This window comes from Mobula hypostoma, chromosome 4, assembly GCF_963921235.1.
Source record: "Mobula hypostoma chromosome 4, sMobHyp1.1, whole genome shotgun sequence".
In the NCBI taxonomy this organism is placed as follows: Eukaryota; Metazoa; Chordata; class Chondrichthyes; order Myliobatiformes; family Myliobatidae; genus Mobula; species Mobula hypostoma.
This window is the reverse complement of record NC_086100.1, coordinates 201,477,545-201,496,672: the sequence shown is the minus strand read 5'-3', so window position 1 is coordinate 201,496,672 and position 19,128 is coordinate 201,477,545. Positions and strand designations below refer to the sequence as shown.

The window sequence follows — 19,128 nt, the reverse complement described above, 5'->3', positions numbered from 1 at the left end:
AAGAACTGACTGCATGAGATGTTGGTTTAAATACTTGAAGTGAACAGATTGCTCACTGAATACTACAGCACTCTATGGTCGTTTAGACCTTCTGCGCACAATGATATGCTGACCTATATATTTTGATCATTCTTAAGAGATAGGTCAGCCTGCATCCAATGACACAGCTCTGTATGAAATATCTTACTTTTGCTTCCAGTGAGGATTAGCACCACAATCTCCTTAGACTGCATGGGCGGAAGACAGCACTCACTGGATATTTTTACTTACTTTATCGGGCAACTCAGAAAGGAACCATCGTCTTTCCGGCCGCAGTTTCCAAACTGATTTCCTATGATGTTCATGTACCAATAACACAAAATGGGACTGGGAACAGAAGCTGGAAAGAAGGAAAAATAAAATGTGTTAAACATAACCCAACTTACATTGATATTTTATGCTTAAAATATAAACATTTGAAAAGAAAAACCCAAAAACTTCCTTTCCTGGTAAGCAACATAATCACAATTCTAATTCTCTCCAATACAATAACTGACAGGGCTCTGGATACTTTTATTCTACAGAAAGACCACAAATACATGGATAGCTCATCTTAATGGGACTATCAGGTCTCTTTTAAATCTTTCCCTTCTCACTTTAAACCTCTGTCTTTATGTTGAAAAATACCTAGTTATGCTTGTGCTCAAATCATAGAGAATATGAAGGTGCAGAAGGCATTTGGGATGGCAACTGGTATGTTGGCCTTTATTACTACAGAACTGAGGACAGGAGTGAAGATATCTCCATACATTGTAGACTGATTCTTGCCTCCTTACCAAAAAGGGATGCACTGGGGGAGAAGAGTGCTGTGAAGGTCCATGAGAGAGACTGAATTAGCCTATATACATGTTATATATAATATAGGTGTGCTAACTGAAATACAAATTTCATCTGCACACATCTATGTGCCTCTATTCGCTGCCTGGCTATATGTGTGTCTAAATACCTCTTACATGTTGCCAGCAAATCAACTTCCACCATTCTAGTTATCTACACCCCTCGCAAAAAAGCTTGCCAGAATGATCTTCTTTAAACTTCCCTCTCTCATCTTAATGCTATAGCTTTTAGCATTTGACATTTCCACCCCGGAGAAAAGATTCAATCTACCCTATTTATGACACTCACAATTTTATTAAATTCTATCAGGCTGTCTCTCCAGTGCTTCAGAGGAAATAATCCAAGTTTGTCAAAACTCTCCTAATAGCTCATACCCTCTAATTCAGGTAACATCTTCATAATCTTTGGCACCCTCTCCTAAGTCTCCACATCCTACCTGTAATGAAGCAACAGAACCAGAAGCAATACTCCAAATGTCACCTAACCAAAGTTGTATATAGCTGTAACATGACTTCCTGACTTTTATACTCAGCGTCCTAACCAATGAAGTCAAGTATACCACAAACTTTCATTACCACCCTATCTACTTACAGAACATAGAACATTACACCATAGTACAGGATATTCGAGTCAGCAAGTTGTGCCATACTTTTAACCTACTCTAAGATGAATCTAACCCTTCTCTCTTCCATAATCCTCCAGTCTTCTATAATCCATGTGCCTATTTAAGAGTTTCTTAAATGCCCTTAATGTATCTGCCTCTACCACCACTCTTGGCAGTGTGTTCCACTCTCTGTGTAAGGAACTTACCCTTTACATTCCCCTGAATACTTTCCTCCAATCACCTTAAAATTATGCCCCTCGTATAAGCCATTTCCATCCTGGGAAAAGGCCTCTTATCTCATACACTTCTAGTGGTGCAATCACTCAAGTTCAGTATGATGTTCTCCAAAGGGGTCGTCTATGGTGGGTCTCCAGGTGGCTTTAGTGGCCGATCTGAGAGCCACATGAATGGTGAATGCCTGTGCATAACTTGTGCTTCATGTACAGAGGCTGATACATGGGCAGCCACCACATGGTCATTAACAGATCGGGCCCAGGGTCCAGTTGTACGAAACGCAAGATGACTGGGGACCCTTCACTGCTCCACCCTTATTCCACCTTCTCTACCATTGTGATGTGTCATCATCTTCCGCAAGCTCTACCGTTGAGATCTTGGTTGGACTATGCTTTGTCTGGTACCTCCACTTTGACCTTACTGCCACAGGTGATCTTATCAGGAACTAAGTGCCAGATGGCTAAACTCCATTCTCGGGATCTTAGGAACATACAAGCCTTCCACCACAAAATGATGCAATCATCAGAGAAGACCTCTATCAAGTCATCTCTCACCTTCCATTGCTCCAAAGAGAAAAACCTAGTTCGCTCAACCTATCTTCATAAGACATGCCCTGTAGTCCAGGTAGCATCTTGGTAAATCTGTGCACCTTCTCTAAAGCTTCCACGTCCTTCCTATAGTGAGGTAACCAAAACTATTTAAACTGCATAATCCCATCAACCTGCACCAGGACCATTGCCCTCCATATCCCTACTATCCATGTACCTATTGAAACTTCTCTTAAACGTTGAAAATGAGCTTGCATGGACCACTTGTAGTGGTGACTCATTCAACACTCTCATGTGAAGAGGTTTTCCTTCATGTTCCCCTTAAACTTTTCACCTTTCACCCTTAAACCATGACTTCTGGTTGTAATCCCATCCAATGTCACTGGAAAAAGCCTGCTTGTATTTACCCTTTCTATATCTTTCATAATTTTATATAACTCTATCAAATCTCCTCTCAATTTTCTACATTTTAAAGAATACAGTCCTAACCTCTTCAATGTTTCCTTATTATTCAGGTCCTCCAGACCCAGTGACATTCTTGTCAATTTTCTCTGTACTCTTTCAACCTTGTTTACATCTTTCCTGTAGGTAGGTGAACAAAGCTGCACACAATACTCCAAATTAGGCCTCACCAACGTCTTATACAATTTTTAACATAACTTGTGTGGCAACTGTGAGGGATTCTATAACTATTGCTTTCAGAGAGCTATGGTCTTGAATCAGAAACAGAATTAGGATCAGGTTTAATATCATTGGCATATGTCATAAAATATTTTGTTTTGTGGCAACAGTAAATTCATTACATAATTTAAAAAACTATACATTAGAATAGGAATTATATATAGATATAATTACATTAAATAAGTAGTACAAAAAGAAAGCAAAAAAAGAAAAAAGTATGGTAGTTTACATAGGTTTATTGTCCATTCTGAAATCTGATGGTGGAAGGGAAGAAGCTGTTCCTAACATGTTGAATGTGTTCAACTGTTCTCCTAAGTTCAGGCTCCCTGATGGTAGGAATGAGGAGAGGTTATGTCCTGGGTGATGGGGGTCTTTAATGATACATGCTGCCTTTCTGAGGGATCACCTTTTGAAGATGTGCTTGATGCTGGGGAGGCTAGTGCCCACGATAGAACTGGCTGAGTTTGCATCTTTCTGCCCCAAGATCCATCTGTACATCAATGCACCTAAGGTCCTGCCATTCATTGTATACTTATCTCTTCCACTTGACCTCTCAAATATATCGCTCTGGACTGGATTATACGCCATCTGCCATTTCCTTACCCAGATTTCCATCTGGTATATATTCTACTAAATCCTTTGACAACTTTCCTCAACATCAAAAACTCTATTAATGTCTGTGACATCTGAAAACTGACTAACCAGCCCATCTACATACTTTGTCCAAATTATTTATATTTATTGCCAACGGCAGATGTCCCAGAACTGATCAGTGTACAGAATGAATGTACTGAGGCAATGTGTGACATTCAGGTAGATTTTGATGTACAGAGGGGTCTTGTTCAAAGCTCCCTGAAAATAGTGACACAAGTAGGCAGGGTGATAAAGGCGGTGTATGGCACGCTTGCTTTCATTGGTTGGGGCAGTGAGTATAAGAAAATCACGCTGCAGTTATGTAAGACTTTGGAGTAACCATACTTAGAGTAATGTATGCAACTGGGGTCACTCCATTACGGGAATGATATGGAAACTCTGAAAAGAGTAGATGAGAGGTTTTAAGGTGAGAGGGAAAGATTTAAAAGGAACCTGAGAGGCACCTCTTCCAGACAGAGGATGGTAGGAATATAGAACAATCTGTTAGAGGAAGCATTTAGACAGGTTTAGAAGGATCTAGGCAAACAGGAATAGCTCGGATGGACACCTTGGTTGGTATTGATGAGTAGTACTGAAGGGCCTGTTTCCATGCTCCTAACTCTTCGTCTCTCATATTTCTCTGCTTGCAGACACCGTGGTACCTGGACTGGCACTGCCTGTATTAATCTTTGACATTACCCATCTTTGTTTTCAAACCCTCTATCTCCCTCAATTACTCCAGTAACTTTCTTTAGCCATGTAAAAAATCACTTTATTGCCCATTATTCCAATTTCTTCAACATATCTCACTTCTCTTTTCTCTTTATTGCCTCATTATGCACTGGAATTTCTTTCTTGAATCACTTCAGCATTGTGCCTCTCACCTAATTTCAAAATTATATATCATTTACTTAACCTAAATGAAAATGAAGGGAAGTGCAGGCATGAAAATCTAAAGTGAAAACAAAAAATGCTGGAAACACACATCAGGTCAGTGAAAAGTGAAAGGTAACATTCCATATCCAGAACCTTTTATCTGAATAGTCTTCCTCTTTATGAAAATGATCCCTATTTTTAAATATTTCACTCTTTTTGACCAATGTTAAAACATATAACAAAGCTAATAGATGCAATAAAATAAAATAAGTGAGCAAACACTACAAAACCTGTGTGTAACCGATCACTTCCTATCTGTTGTGTACTTACTTGGTCCCCATATATTCTGACATTGACTTTGCAGAGTCTGGCATGCACCATTATAACAATAGGAAGTTCCATTTGCACAGGGGTAAAAATTCTTCTTATACATATTCACAGGACACTTTGAGGACGAGCCTGTGCAGTACTCTGGAAAATCACATTCTCCAATGGATTTCCTGCAAATTCTATTTGGTTTTACAAACTGTAATTTATAAAAGCACATTAATCTTAATCACAAATTAGTAACAGCAATTTTTATTGGAACAGTTCAAAATTAAAGGTAATTAAAAATTAAAAATAACTAATAGTTACAATTACAGTGTCCAACCTTCTGACTCAAATCCAATTATAACTGCTGAAAACTTTTCTCAATTAATATATCTACTTCTTTTTAAAAACTGCGTATTTGAAATCACATTTATTGTTAATACTGTGTATCAATGAGTGAGTGATTATGTTCATCCAAACAATTTTATTCAGATAGAAGGTAATATGATAGATTTGTCATAACATTAGGGATCACCACTTCACCCATTGAGCCTGTGGCAGCTCATGGCTTAGCAATGTGACAGAAAGCGCTCGGTCTCTGCACTCCGTACACGTACACATTTACATACACAAACATTGCCTTGTCATTCTGTCATTGCGTTGAGTGCGCGCACTTCAAGTTCTCCCCCGAGAACCCCCCGGGGATACTCTTATAATGGGTTTGGCTTTATGGTGCCTTTGCTAAATAGGATGATTTGGCAGATGAATGCATGGCTGAGAATTGGTTCAGGGGGCAAGACTTCAGACTTCTGGATCACTGCGATCTCTTCTGGGGAAGGCATGACAAGTACAGAAAAGGATGGGTTACACCTGAACCTGAGGGGGACCAATATCCTTGTACGCAGGTACACTAGAGCTGCTGGGGAAGGTTTAAACTAATTTGGCAGGGTAATGGAAACTGGAGTGATGGGGCTGAGGGTGGAGCAGTTAATTTACAACTAGATGCAGTGTGTAGTGAGACTATCAGGAAGGGCAGGCAATGACAGGACAAAACTGCAGTCAGTGGATGAATTAAAATGTAATAGAGGACCAAAATCAAAAAGGGTGATGAATACAGGACTGAAGGTGTTATATTTGGATGCACGCAGTATACAGGATAAGATAGATGATCTTGTAGTGCAGTTAGAGATTAGCACGTATGATGTGGACATTTCTGAGTCATCACTGAAAGAAGATCCTGGTTGGATCTAGGATTCTATTGAAAGGACAAGCAGGTAAGCTGAGGGGGTGGGGTGGCTCCATTGGTAAAAAATGAAATCAAATCATTAGAAGGAGGTGACACAGGGTTGGAAGATGTTCAATCATTGTGTACAGACCCAGAGAAAAAGACCCTGATGGGAGTCCTATACAGACCCCCAAACTGTAGTAAAGATTTGGTCTACAAATTATAATGGGAGATACAAATGCATGCCAAAAGGACAACGTTACAATAGTCACGGGGGATTTCAATATACAGGTAGATTGGGAAAATTAGGTTGGCACCAGGTTCCAAGTGGGGGAATTTCTAGAATGCCTATGAGGTGACTTTTTAGTGCAGCTCGTGGTTGAGCCCACAAGGGGAATGACTAATCTGGATTGAGTGTTATGTAATGACCCTGATTTTGATTAGGGAGCTAAAGGTAAAAGAACCCTAAGGAGAAAATGATCATAATATGCCTGAATTCACCCTGTAGTTTGAAAGGGGAAGCTAAAATCAGATGTATCAGTGCTATAGTGAAGTAAAGGGAATTACAGAGGCATTAGAGAGGCGCTGGTCAAAAATAATCGGAAGGGGACACTAACAGGGAAAACGACAGAACATAATAGCTGATGTTTTAAGGTGAAATTCAGAAGGCTCAGGATAGATGAAAGAATTATTCTAAAGGGAGGGTGAAGCAACCGTGATTGACAAGGGAAGTCAAAGACAGCATAAAAGCTAAAGAGAAGTCATATAATATGGCAAAAATGAATGGAAAAGTAGATGATTAGGAAGCTTCAAAAACCAACAGAAAGCAACGAAAAAAGCCCTAAAGAGAAAAGCTGAAATATGAAGATAAGCTAGCTAGTAATATAAAAGATGATAGAAAGAGTTTTTTCAGATATATAAAGAGTAAAAGAGAGATGAGAGACTGCATATCAGACCACTGGAAACGTAGTAATGGTGGAGCAAAGGAATACCGGATGAACTTAATAAGTGGAAGATACTAGAAGGATGCCAGAAATGTGAGAGTGTGAGGGGGCATAAGTGAGTATAGTTTGTAATACTAAGGAGAAGGTGCTTGTTAAGCTGAAAAGTCTGAGGGTAGATAAGTCACCAAGATTTGAAAGGTAGCTGAAGAGATTGTGGAGGCATTAGTAATGATCTTTTAATAATCAGTAGATCCTGGCATTGTTCTGGAGGAGTGGAAAATTGCAAATGTCACTCCACTCTTTAAGAATGGAGGGAGGTAGAAGGAAGGAAATTATAGGGCAGTTAACCTGACTTCAGTGGTTGGTAAGTTGTTGGAGACTATTATCATGGAGGTTTCAGAGTACTTGGAGGCACATGATAAACTAGGCCAAAATCAGCATGGTTTTCTAAAGAGGAGATCATGCCTGACAAATCCGTTGGAATTCTTTGAGGAACTAACAGGCAGGATAGATAAAGGAGAGTCAGTGAATGTTGTTCATTTGGATTTTCAGAAGGTTTGTGACAAGGTGCTGCACATGAGGCTACTAAACAAGATAAGAGCCCATGGTATTACAGGAACAGTACTAGTATGCATAGAAGATTGGCTTTCTGGCAGGAGGCAAAGAGAGGGAATAAAGAAGGCTTTTTCTAGTTGGCTGCCGGTGGCTAGTGGGGTGCTACAGGAGTCAATGGCAGAACTGATTGCTTTGTGGCCAAGTCTATGGACATAAATCAGAGGTGACCAGAGACTCAGGAGTTCTCATGCAGGATTCTCTAAAAGTTAACTTGCAGGGAGAGTCGGTGGTAAGGAAGATAAATGTGAATTTTTATAAATGACCTGGATGAGGAAGTGGAGGGATGGGTTAGTAAATTTGCTGATGACACAAAGGTTGGGGGTGTTGTGGATAGTGTGGAGGGCTGTCAGAGGTTACAGCAGGACATTGATAGGATGCAAAACTGGGCTGAGAAGTGGCAGATGGAGTTCAACCCAGATAAGTGTGAGGTGGTCCATTTTGGTAGGTCAAATATGATGGCAGAATATAGTATTAATGGTAAGACTCTTGGTAGTGTGGTGGATCAGACAGATCTTGGGGTTCGAGTCCATAGGACACTCAAAGCTGCTGCGCAGGTTGACTCTGTGGTTAAGAAGGCCAATGGTGTATTGGCCTTCATCAACTGTGGGATTGAGTTTAAAAGCGGAGAAGTAATGTTGCAGCTATATAGGACCCTGATCAGACCCCACTTGGAGTACTGTGCTCAGTTCGGGTCACCTCGCTACAGGAAGGATGTGGAAACCATAGAAAGGGTGCAGAGGAGATTTACAAGGATGTTGCCTGGATTGGTGAGTGTGCTTTATGAGAATAGGTTGAGTGAACTCAGCCTTTTCTCCTTGGAGCGACGGAGGATGAGAGGTGACCTGATAGAAGTGTATAAGATGATAAGAGGCATTGATCGTGTGGATAGTCAGAGGCTTTTTCCCAGGGCTGAAATGGCTAACATAAGAGGGTACAGTTTTAAAGTGCTTGGAAGTAGGTACAGAGGAGATGTCAGTGGTTAAGTTTTTTACTCAGAGAGTGGTGAGTGCGTGGAATGGGCTGCCGGCGATGGTTGTGGAGGCAGATACGATAGGGTCTTTTAAGAGGCTCCTGGATAGGTACATGGAGCTTAGAAAAATAGAGGGCTATGGGTAACCCTAGGTAATTTCTAAAGAAAGTACACACAGCATTGTGGGCTGAAGGGCCTGTATTGTACTGTAGTTTTTCTATGTTTCTATGTGACGGTAGCATTCATTTTGAGAATACTAGAATACAAAAGTACAGATGTAATGCTGAGGCTTTAGAAACATAGAAAATAGGTGCAGGAGTAGGCTATTCAGCCCTTCGAGCCTGCACCGCCATTTATTATGATCATGGCTGATCATCCAACTCAGAACCCTGTACCTGCCTTCTCTCCATACTCCCTGATCCCTTTAGCCACAAGGGCCATATCTAACTCCCTCTTAAATATAGCCAATGAACTGCCCTCAACTAAAAGGCATTGGCCAGGTTACACGGAGTTTTGGGCTCATTATTTAAGAAAAGATGTGCTGGCATTGGAGAGGATCCAGAAGAGATTCACAAGAATGATTCAGGGAATGAGAGGGTTAACACATGAGCAGCTTGATGGCTTTGGCCTGTGCTTGCTGGAGTTTAGAAGAATGGGGGGAGATCTCATTGAATATTGGAAGGTCCAGATAGAGTGGATATAGGGAGAGATTTTCCTATCGTGGGTGTCTAGGACCAGAGGTCCAGATTCAGATTAGAGGGACATCCATTTAGAACAGAGATGAGAAAAAAATTTATTGAGCCAGAGGGTAGTGAATCTGTAGAATTCATTGGCATGGGTGACTGTGGAGGCCAAGTCATTGAGTATATTTAAAATGGAGGTCGACAGTTTCTTGATTAGTCAGAGCATCAAAAGTTACAGAAAGAAGGCTTGAGAAGAATAATAAATCAGTCATGATGGAATGGTGGAGCAGAGTCAATGGTCTGAATGGCCTAATTTTGCTTCTATGTCATATGGTCTTCTAATTGGGTCTGGGAGTCCTGGTGTAGAGTTGGCTGTCATATAAGTGAAGTGAGGAGTGTCTTGTGGGCCTCAGGTGTTCTGTATGGTCAGACCTCTGATTCAGTTGGTCTTTGGCATTGGGCTCTGGTGTCACAGGCCTATGGATCAGGCCTTTGGTTGGGTTGGGCCTTGGGCTGTGATTAGCAAGATTATGGTTGACTTGGAAAACTGGTGGTGTTTTGGAAAGTGAAGAAAGCTGTCTAAGACTGGACCAGGATACAGATCAGATGGAAAGTTGCATAAATCATTGGTAGATGGAATTTAATCCCATAAAGGGCAAGGTGATGCATTTTGGGAAGCCAAGTACAAGTAAGACAAACAGTACAGCGTAAGTGGCAGGGCTCCAGGGAGTGTTAATGAACACTGAAAACTTAAGAGTGCAGGTCCATAGTTTTCCAAAAGTGGCTACACATGTTGACAGAGCAGTATGCTTCAGAGGTCAGAACACTGAATATTAGAATCAGGACATTACGTTGCTAATTTACAAAACACTCCTTAGGCTGCAAATTAAATATTCTGTGCAGTTCATGTTTGCACTGAAATGGGGTGTAGGAAATTTCCCGGGTGTTGGCTGGATGGGAGGTCTTTTGTTCTAGGTAGGTTGGGCTTGTCTGCTCTGGAGGGAAGGAGAATGAGTGGTGACATTCCTTGTCAGAGATGCTGAATGTACTATTCTGGGGAACCTGCAAGCTTTTGCACATAAGGACATAATGGGGAGAATGAAATGTATAACTGGAACATCAGAATAGAGGAACACAATCTTATTTTCAGTCAACAGGTACAAATATTTCTGTTATCTGTACCAAGCAACACTGGGAGGATAGGCAGACATTCAATGGTCTTGGTTTTAGCAGTCAGCTGCAGAGTACAGCTAGGAGATCTGATAGTTGACTACTATGGCAGTGAATTGTCAACTCATGAAACTTCAGACAGCAGATTAACCAAGTAAAGGAATCCTTCCATCTATATAATTATGGTGGCAAAGGAAGAATCAAAGACTTACTTTGCAGTTTCGACAGCAGATATCACTTGATGCACATTTGGCACCGGGCCGAAGTTTACACACAGAGGCGACACAACAGGGGTCCATGCAATCCTATGTGAAAAGAGAAATGATTGGAATTACAACAATACAGTTTTATCAATAACTACAGAAGGTCTGTTGAACCCAGTCAAGCCTACTTTAACCAGGTTGGATTGTCCTACTGATCATTTCCTGGTGAAACCACACCCAGCCTCTCCAGTGGACATATCACATATGCACTAAAGGATGTCACAAGTTATGCAACACACATCCTCCCTCACTGGCACAAATTCAAGCTTTTGAATGGAACTTAAAAGCAAATTTGTGGATGACACCCAGATTAGGGGCATAGTGGATAGTGAGGGAGACTATCAAAGCTTGCAGCAGGATATGGGCCTGCTGGAAAAATGGGCTGAAAAGTAGCAGATGGAATTTTATTCAGATAAGTACGGTGTTGCACTTTGGGGAAGACAGACCAGGGTAGGTCCTACACAGGAAGTGGTACTGCATTGAAGTGTATGGTAGAACAGAGGGATCTGGGAATACAAATCCATAATTCCTTGGAAGTGGCATCACAGGTAGATAGGGTCATAGAGTGAGCTTTTGGCACAGTGGCCTTCCTAAATCAAAGTACTGAGACAGGAGTTAGAATGTTACTAGACAATGGGGTGACCCATTGGGGCACCCTTTGAGAGAAGGGTAGTGCAGTCTGATGTGACTAGAATGAACATTAAATTTTCCTGAATGCTATTGGTATCGCTTTGCTATGGAAACTGAAGTAGAAAACCTCAGTTTATTAAAGAAGAACGACGCGTAGCAAAGCAAATATAGCTGTTCCTCATTTAACGAAGGACACCTTTGATGGCATCATTTCTGGTTTATCTGCCACCCTTGTGCATCTCGTTGTCATTCTGGAGACGTGCAGTCCTTTCACCCCCATCTCTTCATCTTTTCTGCTGTTTGTTGTTTGTCTCTGATCCTGAAGATGTGCACGCCTCTCCTCCTCTGTCTCTTCTTTTCTCATCTTTTTTTGTCCTGACTCTTTGATCCTGGAGTCATGCGGCCCTGGCCTCATCCGATTCTTGTTCTCTCCCTCTCCTTGCCGCTTCCCGACAATGTTTGGCGTCACTTCTTGTCCATAACGTCCCCCTTCCTTTTCCACGCGGCATAATTAGGCTGACATTTTTTTTTACCCTAATGCTGGATAGAAGATACGAAGCACTAACACCAAAGGATGCTGATTATTCTTGATGATGTGGTTGGCGCTCCCCTAAATGGACGTGATATAGTCACCGCTGTCCTTTGACTGCAGCAAAGGGTCTTATGGGTGTCGCGAAGTACGTCATTACAATAAGATTTAATTATTTCTTATTGATGGGTGGCAGTTAGATCTGTCCCAATCCTGCACATGCTGATGGTGATTAGCAGAATGCAACTCCTCGAAATAGAGCTGCCCTGCCCTTTTGCTCCGGTAGGTGTTGCTGCTGAGGCTGGCCGTGCTCATGCGTCGGGCTGTTGCGTCCCGATTTCCATGATGGCGGATTGGCTCCCGGGTTAAAAGGAAGCCCTGTTTATTTTGGCAAATGAGCAATTTTATACGAATATATAACCCTGAACTTTGCCTGCATTCTGTAAGTTAGCGCATCTTAATTCGATTTAGCCAAAAAATGTGCCGCTGTAATGCACCGTTTGCGCTAATTGGAGGTCACAAACAGGCAGACAGAGCATGAGAATTTTAGTAGTATATAGATATTGAAGTGTGTAAGATGATAGTGAGGTCTGATTTGAAACATAGAAACACAGAAAATCTACAGCACAATACAGGTCCTTTGGCGACAATGCTAAGTCGAACATCTACCTTAATTTAGAAATTACCTAGGGTTACCCATAGCCCTCTATTTTTCTAAGCTCCATATACCTATCCAGGAGTCTCTTAAAAGACCCTATCATATCCGGCTCCACCACCATCGCCGGCAGCCCATTCCACGCACTCACCACTCTGAGTAAAAAACTTACCCTGACAACTCCTCCGTACCTGCTTCCAAGCACCTTAAAACTGTGCCCTCTCGTGCTAGCCATTTCAGCCCTGGAAAAAACCCTCTGACTATCCGCACGATCAATGCCTCTTATCATCTTACACACCTCTATCAGGTCACCTCTCATCCTCCTCACTCCAAGGAGAAAAGGCTGAATTCACTCAACCTATTCTCGTAAGGCATGCTCTCCAATGCAGGCAAAATCCTTGTAAGTCTCCTCTGCACCCTTTCTATGGTTTCCACATCCTTCCTGTAGTGAGGTGACCCAAGCTGAGCACAGTACTCCAAGTGGGGTCTGACCAGGGTCCTATAGAGCTGCAAAATTACCTCTCGGCTCTTAAACTAAATCCCACGATTGATGAAGGCCAATACATCGTATTCTTTCTTATCCACAGAGTCAACCTGCAAAGCAGCTTTGAGTGTCCTATGGACTCGGACCCCAAGATCCCTCTGATCCTCCACACTGCTAAGAGTCTTACCATTAATACTATATTGTGCCATCATATTTGACTTACCAAAATGAACCACCTCACACTTATTGAACTCCATCTGCCACTTCTCAGCCCAGTTTTGCATCCTATCAATGTCCCACTGTAACCTCTGACAGCCCTCCACACTATCCACAACACCTCCAACCTTTGTGTCATCAGCAAATTTACGAACCCATCCCTCCACTTCCTTATCCAGGTCATTTATAAAAATCACTAAGAGTAGGGGTCCCAGAACAGATCCCTGAGGCACACCACTGGTCACCGACCTCCATGCAGAATATGACCCGTCTACAACCACTCTTTGCCTTCTATGGGCAAGACAGTTCTGGATCCACAAAGCAATGTCCCCTTGGATCCATTGCCTCCATACTTTCTCAATAAGCCTTGCATGGGGTATCTTATCAAATGCCTTGCTGAACTCCATATACACTATATCTACTGCTCTACCTTCATCATTCAGTCATTTGGATTATTCTCTGCAGTTCATTTGTATTTTAACAATAATAGACTTCATTCTTTTAAGGAGAGAGTTGAAAGTTTAAAGAAGATGTGTGGGGCAAGATCGCTTTTTTTTTACGGGAAGTGGTAGGTGCCTTGAACAGGTGGCCAAGCATTGAATAGACACATGATTATGCAGGGATTGGAGGGAAATGGCTCACGTACAGGCACAGGAGGTCTTGTTTAAATTGGCATCATATTCGGTGTAGGCATCTATTGCGGGGGGGGGGGTCGGTCCTATGTTGCATTGATCTATGTTCTCATTTAACCTGCCAAGATACAACACCTTATACTTGATTTAACTCTATCTACCATTTCTCTGACCAAATTTCCAACTGATCTCCCTTCTTTGACAATCTCTTACAACTTTTGTCACCATAAAACACAGACTTAGGAGCAGATTTAGGCCATTTGGGCCAATCTATCAACCTCTGACTTAAATATACATACAGAATTGGCCTCCACAGCAACCCGTGGCAACAAGTTCTATAGATTCACCACTCTCTGGCAAAAGAAATTCTTCCTCATCTACATTCTAAACAGATGCCTCTCTATGCAGAGGCTGTGTTGTCTTGTCTTAAGACTCTCCCGCCATAGGAAACATCCTCTTCATATCCACTCTACCAAGGCCTTTAGCCACTCGATAGGTTTCTATGAGGTCACCCCTTATACTTCTAAGTTCTAGTGAATACAGGCCCAGAGCGATCAAACGCACTTCATATGACAAGCCGTTTAATTGTGGAATCATTTTCGTTAACCTCTTTTGAACCCTCCCCAGTTTCAGCACATCCTTTCTAAAGGGCCCAATCTGCTCACAATACTCCAAGTGAGGAATCACCATTGCTTAATAAAGATTAAACATTACATCCTCCCTTTTATATTCTAGTCCTCTAAGGTGAATGCTAACAGTGCATTTGCCTTCCTCACCAGAGACTCTAACTGAAAATTAACATTTGGAAAATCTTGCACAAGGACTCCCAAGTCCCTTTGCGTCTCAGTTTTTTGTATTTTCTTTCCATTTAGAAAATAGTCAGCCCTTTTGTTTCTTCTGCCAAAGTGTATGACCATTTACTTCCCTTCCCTGTATTCTATCTGCCACTTCTTTGCTCATTCTTCTAATCTAAGTCCTTCTGCAGCCTCTGTACATCCTCAAAACTACCAGCCCCTCCACCTATCTTTGCAATGTTTGTAAACTTTGCAACAATGCCATCAACTCCATCATCCAAATCAATGACATATGACGTAAAAGAATCAGTCCCAACAAAGATCCCAGTGGAACACCATTGGTCATCGGCAGCCAACCAGAAAGGCCTCCCTTTATTCCCACTCTTTGCCTCCCATCGATCAACCACTACCTTATCCATGCTAGAATCTTTCCTGTAACTTGTTAAGCAGCCTCATGTGTGGCACCTTGTCAAAGGCCTTCAGAACATCCAAGTACAGAGTATCAACTGATTCTCCTTTGTCTATCATACTTGTTATTTCTTCAAATTCCAACAGATTTGTCAGGCAAGATTTTCCCTTGAGGAAATCATGCTGACCATGGCCTATTTTATCATGTGCTTCCAAGTACCCCAAAACCACATCGTTAACATCCGACTCCAACATCTACCCAATCACTGAGATCAGATTAAATGGCCTATAATTTATTTTTTTCTGCCTTTCTCCCTTCTTGAAGAGTGGAATGATATTTGCAATTTTCCAGTCTTCCAGAATCATTCCAGAATCTAGTGATTCTTGAAAGATCATTCCTAATGCCTCCATGATCTCTTCAGCCATCTCTTTTAGAACCCTGGGGTGTACAACATTTGGTCCAGATGACTAATCTACTATTCAGTTTCCCAAGGACCTTCTGCCTAATAAATTCACACACTTCTATCATACTGCTAGTGTCTTTTACAGTGAAGACTGTTACAGTTGGTATACCATTGCCTTGTCCCCCATTACTCCTCCTCAGCATCGTTTCCAGTGGTCTGATATCCACTCTCACCTCTCTTTTACATTTTATGCATCTGAAGAAACCTTTGGTATCCTCTTTAATATTATTGGCTTGCTTAGTTTCGTATTTCATTTTTTCCTTAATAACATTTCTTAGTTGCCTTCTGTTGGTATTTAAAAGCTTCCCAATTCTCTCACTTCCCACTAATTTTTGCTCAATGATATGTCCTCTCTTTGACTTTTATGTTGGCTTTAAATACTTTTGTTAGCCACAGTTGTATCATCTTGCCTACAGAATACTTCTTCCTCTTCGGATGTACATATCCTGTGCCTTCTGAATTGCTTCAGAAATTCCAGCCATTGCTGCTCTGCTGTCATCCCTGCCAGTGTTAATTTCCAGTCAATTCTAGCCAACTCCTCTTTCATACCTTTGTAATTCCCCTTCCTCAAATGAAATACTGATACATCTGACTTTAGCTTCTCCTTCTCAAAATTCGAGGTGAATCTGATCATATTATGATCACTTGCCTACACCTACTACGGCTACAGCTCTGACAACACAGCTGTTGTCATCATCTACACTTCTGACAATTTTTGTGTCAGCTGCAAAATCCATAATCAGCTCAACAAATTTATTTATTTGATTATTTATTTATTTATTATTATTTTCTCTTTTTGTATTTGCACATTTGGTTACCTTGCACATTGTTGTTTATCCATTCTTTTGATTGCAGTTTTTCATTGATTCTATTGTGTCTCTTTGTATTTATTGTGACTCACAGGGCTGTAAATGGTGACAAATATGTACTTTGATAATAAATTTACTTTGAACTTTCTGGGACCTTGACAGAGGCTGAAGAAGATACAAAGAACTCTGTCAAGACTCCAGCAGTCTCCACCTCTGCCTTCTTCAGTATCCTGGCACAGATCCCAGCAGGCACTTAGAACTTAAACACAGTAAAATTTCTGAAGTGACCCAATTCCTCGTCTTTGTTAATACCAACATAGCCCTCACTGTTTTCATTATCATCCATGTCCCTCTCATTGGTGAATACAGCTTCCCTCTTGTTGCTAATGCAGTGCCTATAAAAAGTATTCACTCCCCTTGGAAGTTTTCATGTTTTGTTTTACAACACTGAATTACAGTGGATTTAATTTGGCTTTTTTGACACTGTTCAAAAGAAAAAAGATTCTTTCATGTCAAAGTGAAAACAGAACTCTACAAAGAGATCTGAATTAATTACAAATATAAAACACAAAATAAATAATTGTATAACTATTCGCCCCTTTTAATATGACACACCAAACCATCACTGGTGCAGCCAACTGGTTTTAGGAGTCACATAATTAATTAAATGGAGATTTGTTTTTGGAGACGTGTGTGCAGTCAAGTTGTTTCAACTGATTGTAGTAAAAATACACTTGTAAGGTCCAACTGTGGGTGAGTCAGTATCCTGGCAAAAATTACACCATGATGATAAAGGATCACTACAAACACCTCCACAAAAAGGTTATTGAAAAGCACAAGTTAGGAGATGGACACAAGAAAATTTCCAAGTCACTGAATATCCCTTGGAGTACAGTTAAGTCAATCATCAAGAAATGGAAAGAGTATGACACAGTTATAAATCTGCCTAGAGCAGGCCATCCTCAAAAACTGAGTGACTGTGTAAGGGGACTAGTGAGAGAGGCCACTAAGAGACTTGATGGCTTGAGCATGTAGATATTAAAAGCTTGAGCATGTAGATATTAAGAAAGATGAAGTGTAGTAGCTTTTGGAATGCATCAAGTTGGATAAGTCACGGGGACTGGACGAGATGTACCCCAGGCTACTGTGGGAGGCGAGGGAGGAGATTGCTGAGCCTTTGGCAATGATCTTTGCATCAACAATGGGGACCGGAGAGGTTCCGGAGGATTGGAGGGTTGTGGATGTTGTTCCATTATTCAAGAAAGGGAGTAGAGATAGCCCAGGAAATTATAGACCAGTGAGTCTTACTTCAGTGATTTGTAAGTTGATGGAAAAGATCCTGAGAAGCAGGATTTATGAACATTTGGAGAGGCATAATAAGATTAGGAATCGTCAGCATGGCTTTGTCAAAGACAGGTCGTGCCTTACAAGCCTGATTGAATTTTTTGAGGATGTGACTAAACACATTGATGAAGGAAGAGCAGTAGATGTAGTGTATATGGATTTCAGCAAGGTATTTGATAAGGTACCCTATGCAAGGCTTATTGAGAAAGTATGGAGGCATGGGATCCAAGGGGACCTTGCTTTGTGGATCCAGAACAGGCTTGCCCACAGAAGGCAAAGAGTGGTTGTAGACAGGTCATATTCTGCATGAAGGTCAGTCACCAGTGGTGTGCCTCAGGGATCTCTTCGTAATTTCTTTAGGTGACCTGGATGAAGAAGGGGAGGGATGGGTTCACAAATTTGCTGATGACACAAAGGTTGGGGGTGTTGTGGATAGTTTGGAGGGCTGTCAGAGGTTACAGCGGGACATTGATAGGATGCAAAACTGGGCTGAGAAGTGGTAGATGGAGTTCAACCCAGATAAGTGTGAGGTGGTTCATTTTGGTAGGTCAAATATGATGACAGAATGTAGTATTAATGGTTAGACTCCTGGTAGTGTGGAGGATCAGAGGGATCTTAGGGTTGAGGAATTGAGAATATATATATATAATTTTGAACTTATGTAACCTCTGGCTAAAAGAATAATTGGGACTGAACAGGAATTTTTTGAACTGAAGTAAACTCTGTCTTCAGCAGTTAAAAATAACTGGCTTATACTGGTTCCCTTTTAATTGGCAGAGAGACATTGAGAATTTGATAAATAATATATTGTACCATTGTTTGAGTAAGGACTCACCGATAAGGATAGGTATGAATATCCATCTATAATTAAGTCAGGGCCTAGCAAGGGGAATAACTGATAAGGACTGGACAGCACATCCATCTGTAATTAAACCTTGATTCAGTGGACTCTCTTATCTGTAACGAAGTTTTGCACCAACAGACTTGGTGGGCGTACCAATTCAAATAACATCTTGCAATAGTAAAGTATAGGGCTTACTATGTATAAATATACAGCTGTAACCTGACGAAGTCAGTCCCACTTGTCAGAGGGTGGCAGTGCTTACGTGCCTTCCCTTTGACAAATGGGTCTCAAACTTCTGCAGGAGAATGCGCAATAAACTGTGGTGACGATAAGAAGCTGGTCTCCTGAGTTTTATTCAGATTCGACTTTAACATTTGGCATCATGAACAGGATCCCAATATAGGGAGTGCCAAGCAGACGGGCTGAGTAAGCAGCTGGACCACTCTGGGGACTGCGGAGACCAACCGGGCGCCCAATAGGTATTTTACCTTTTGTCGCTCTCCGTTAGTTCCTTTGGAGGGACGGTCCCTTACCCAAGGCTGATCGCATAACTTTGTCGGGATTGGGAAAGAATCTGCTGGGAGACTTGTATAAGGTAGGCAAATTTTATTAATTGAGCAGGAGGCTTTGTGCCGGGTAAATTACTTAGAGAACATGGGTCAATTGCAGTCGACTGATATGAGTG

The 19,128-nt window shown here is 41.4% G+C and overlaps 1 protein-coding gene across 1 annotated transcript in view; it reads right to left on the bottom strand.

Annotated features, from left to right (window-relative positions):
* Nucleotides 1-19,128, bottom strand: part of LOC134346012 (uncharacterized) — a 166,641-nt gene that overhangs the window by 129,704 nt on the left and 17,809 nt on the right. Inside the window, exon 2 of the mRNA XM_063047352.1 lies at nt 271-379. Within this exon, the coding sequence (XP_062903422.1) occupies nt 271-379 (109 nt within the window). The remainder of the gene's footprint in view (nt 1-270; nt 380-19,128) is intronic.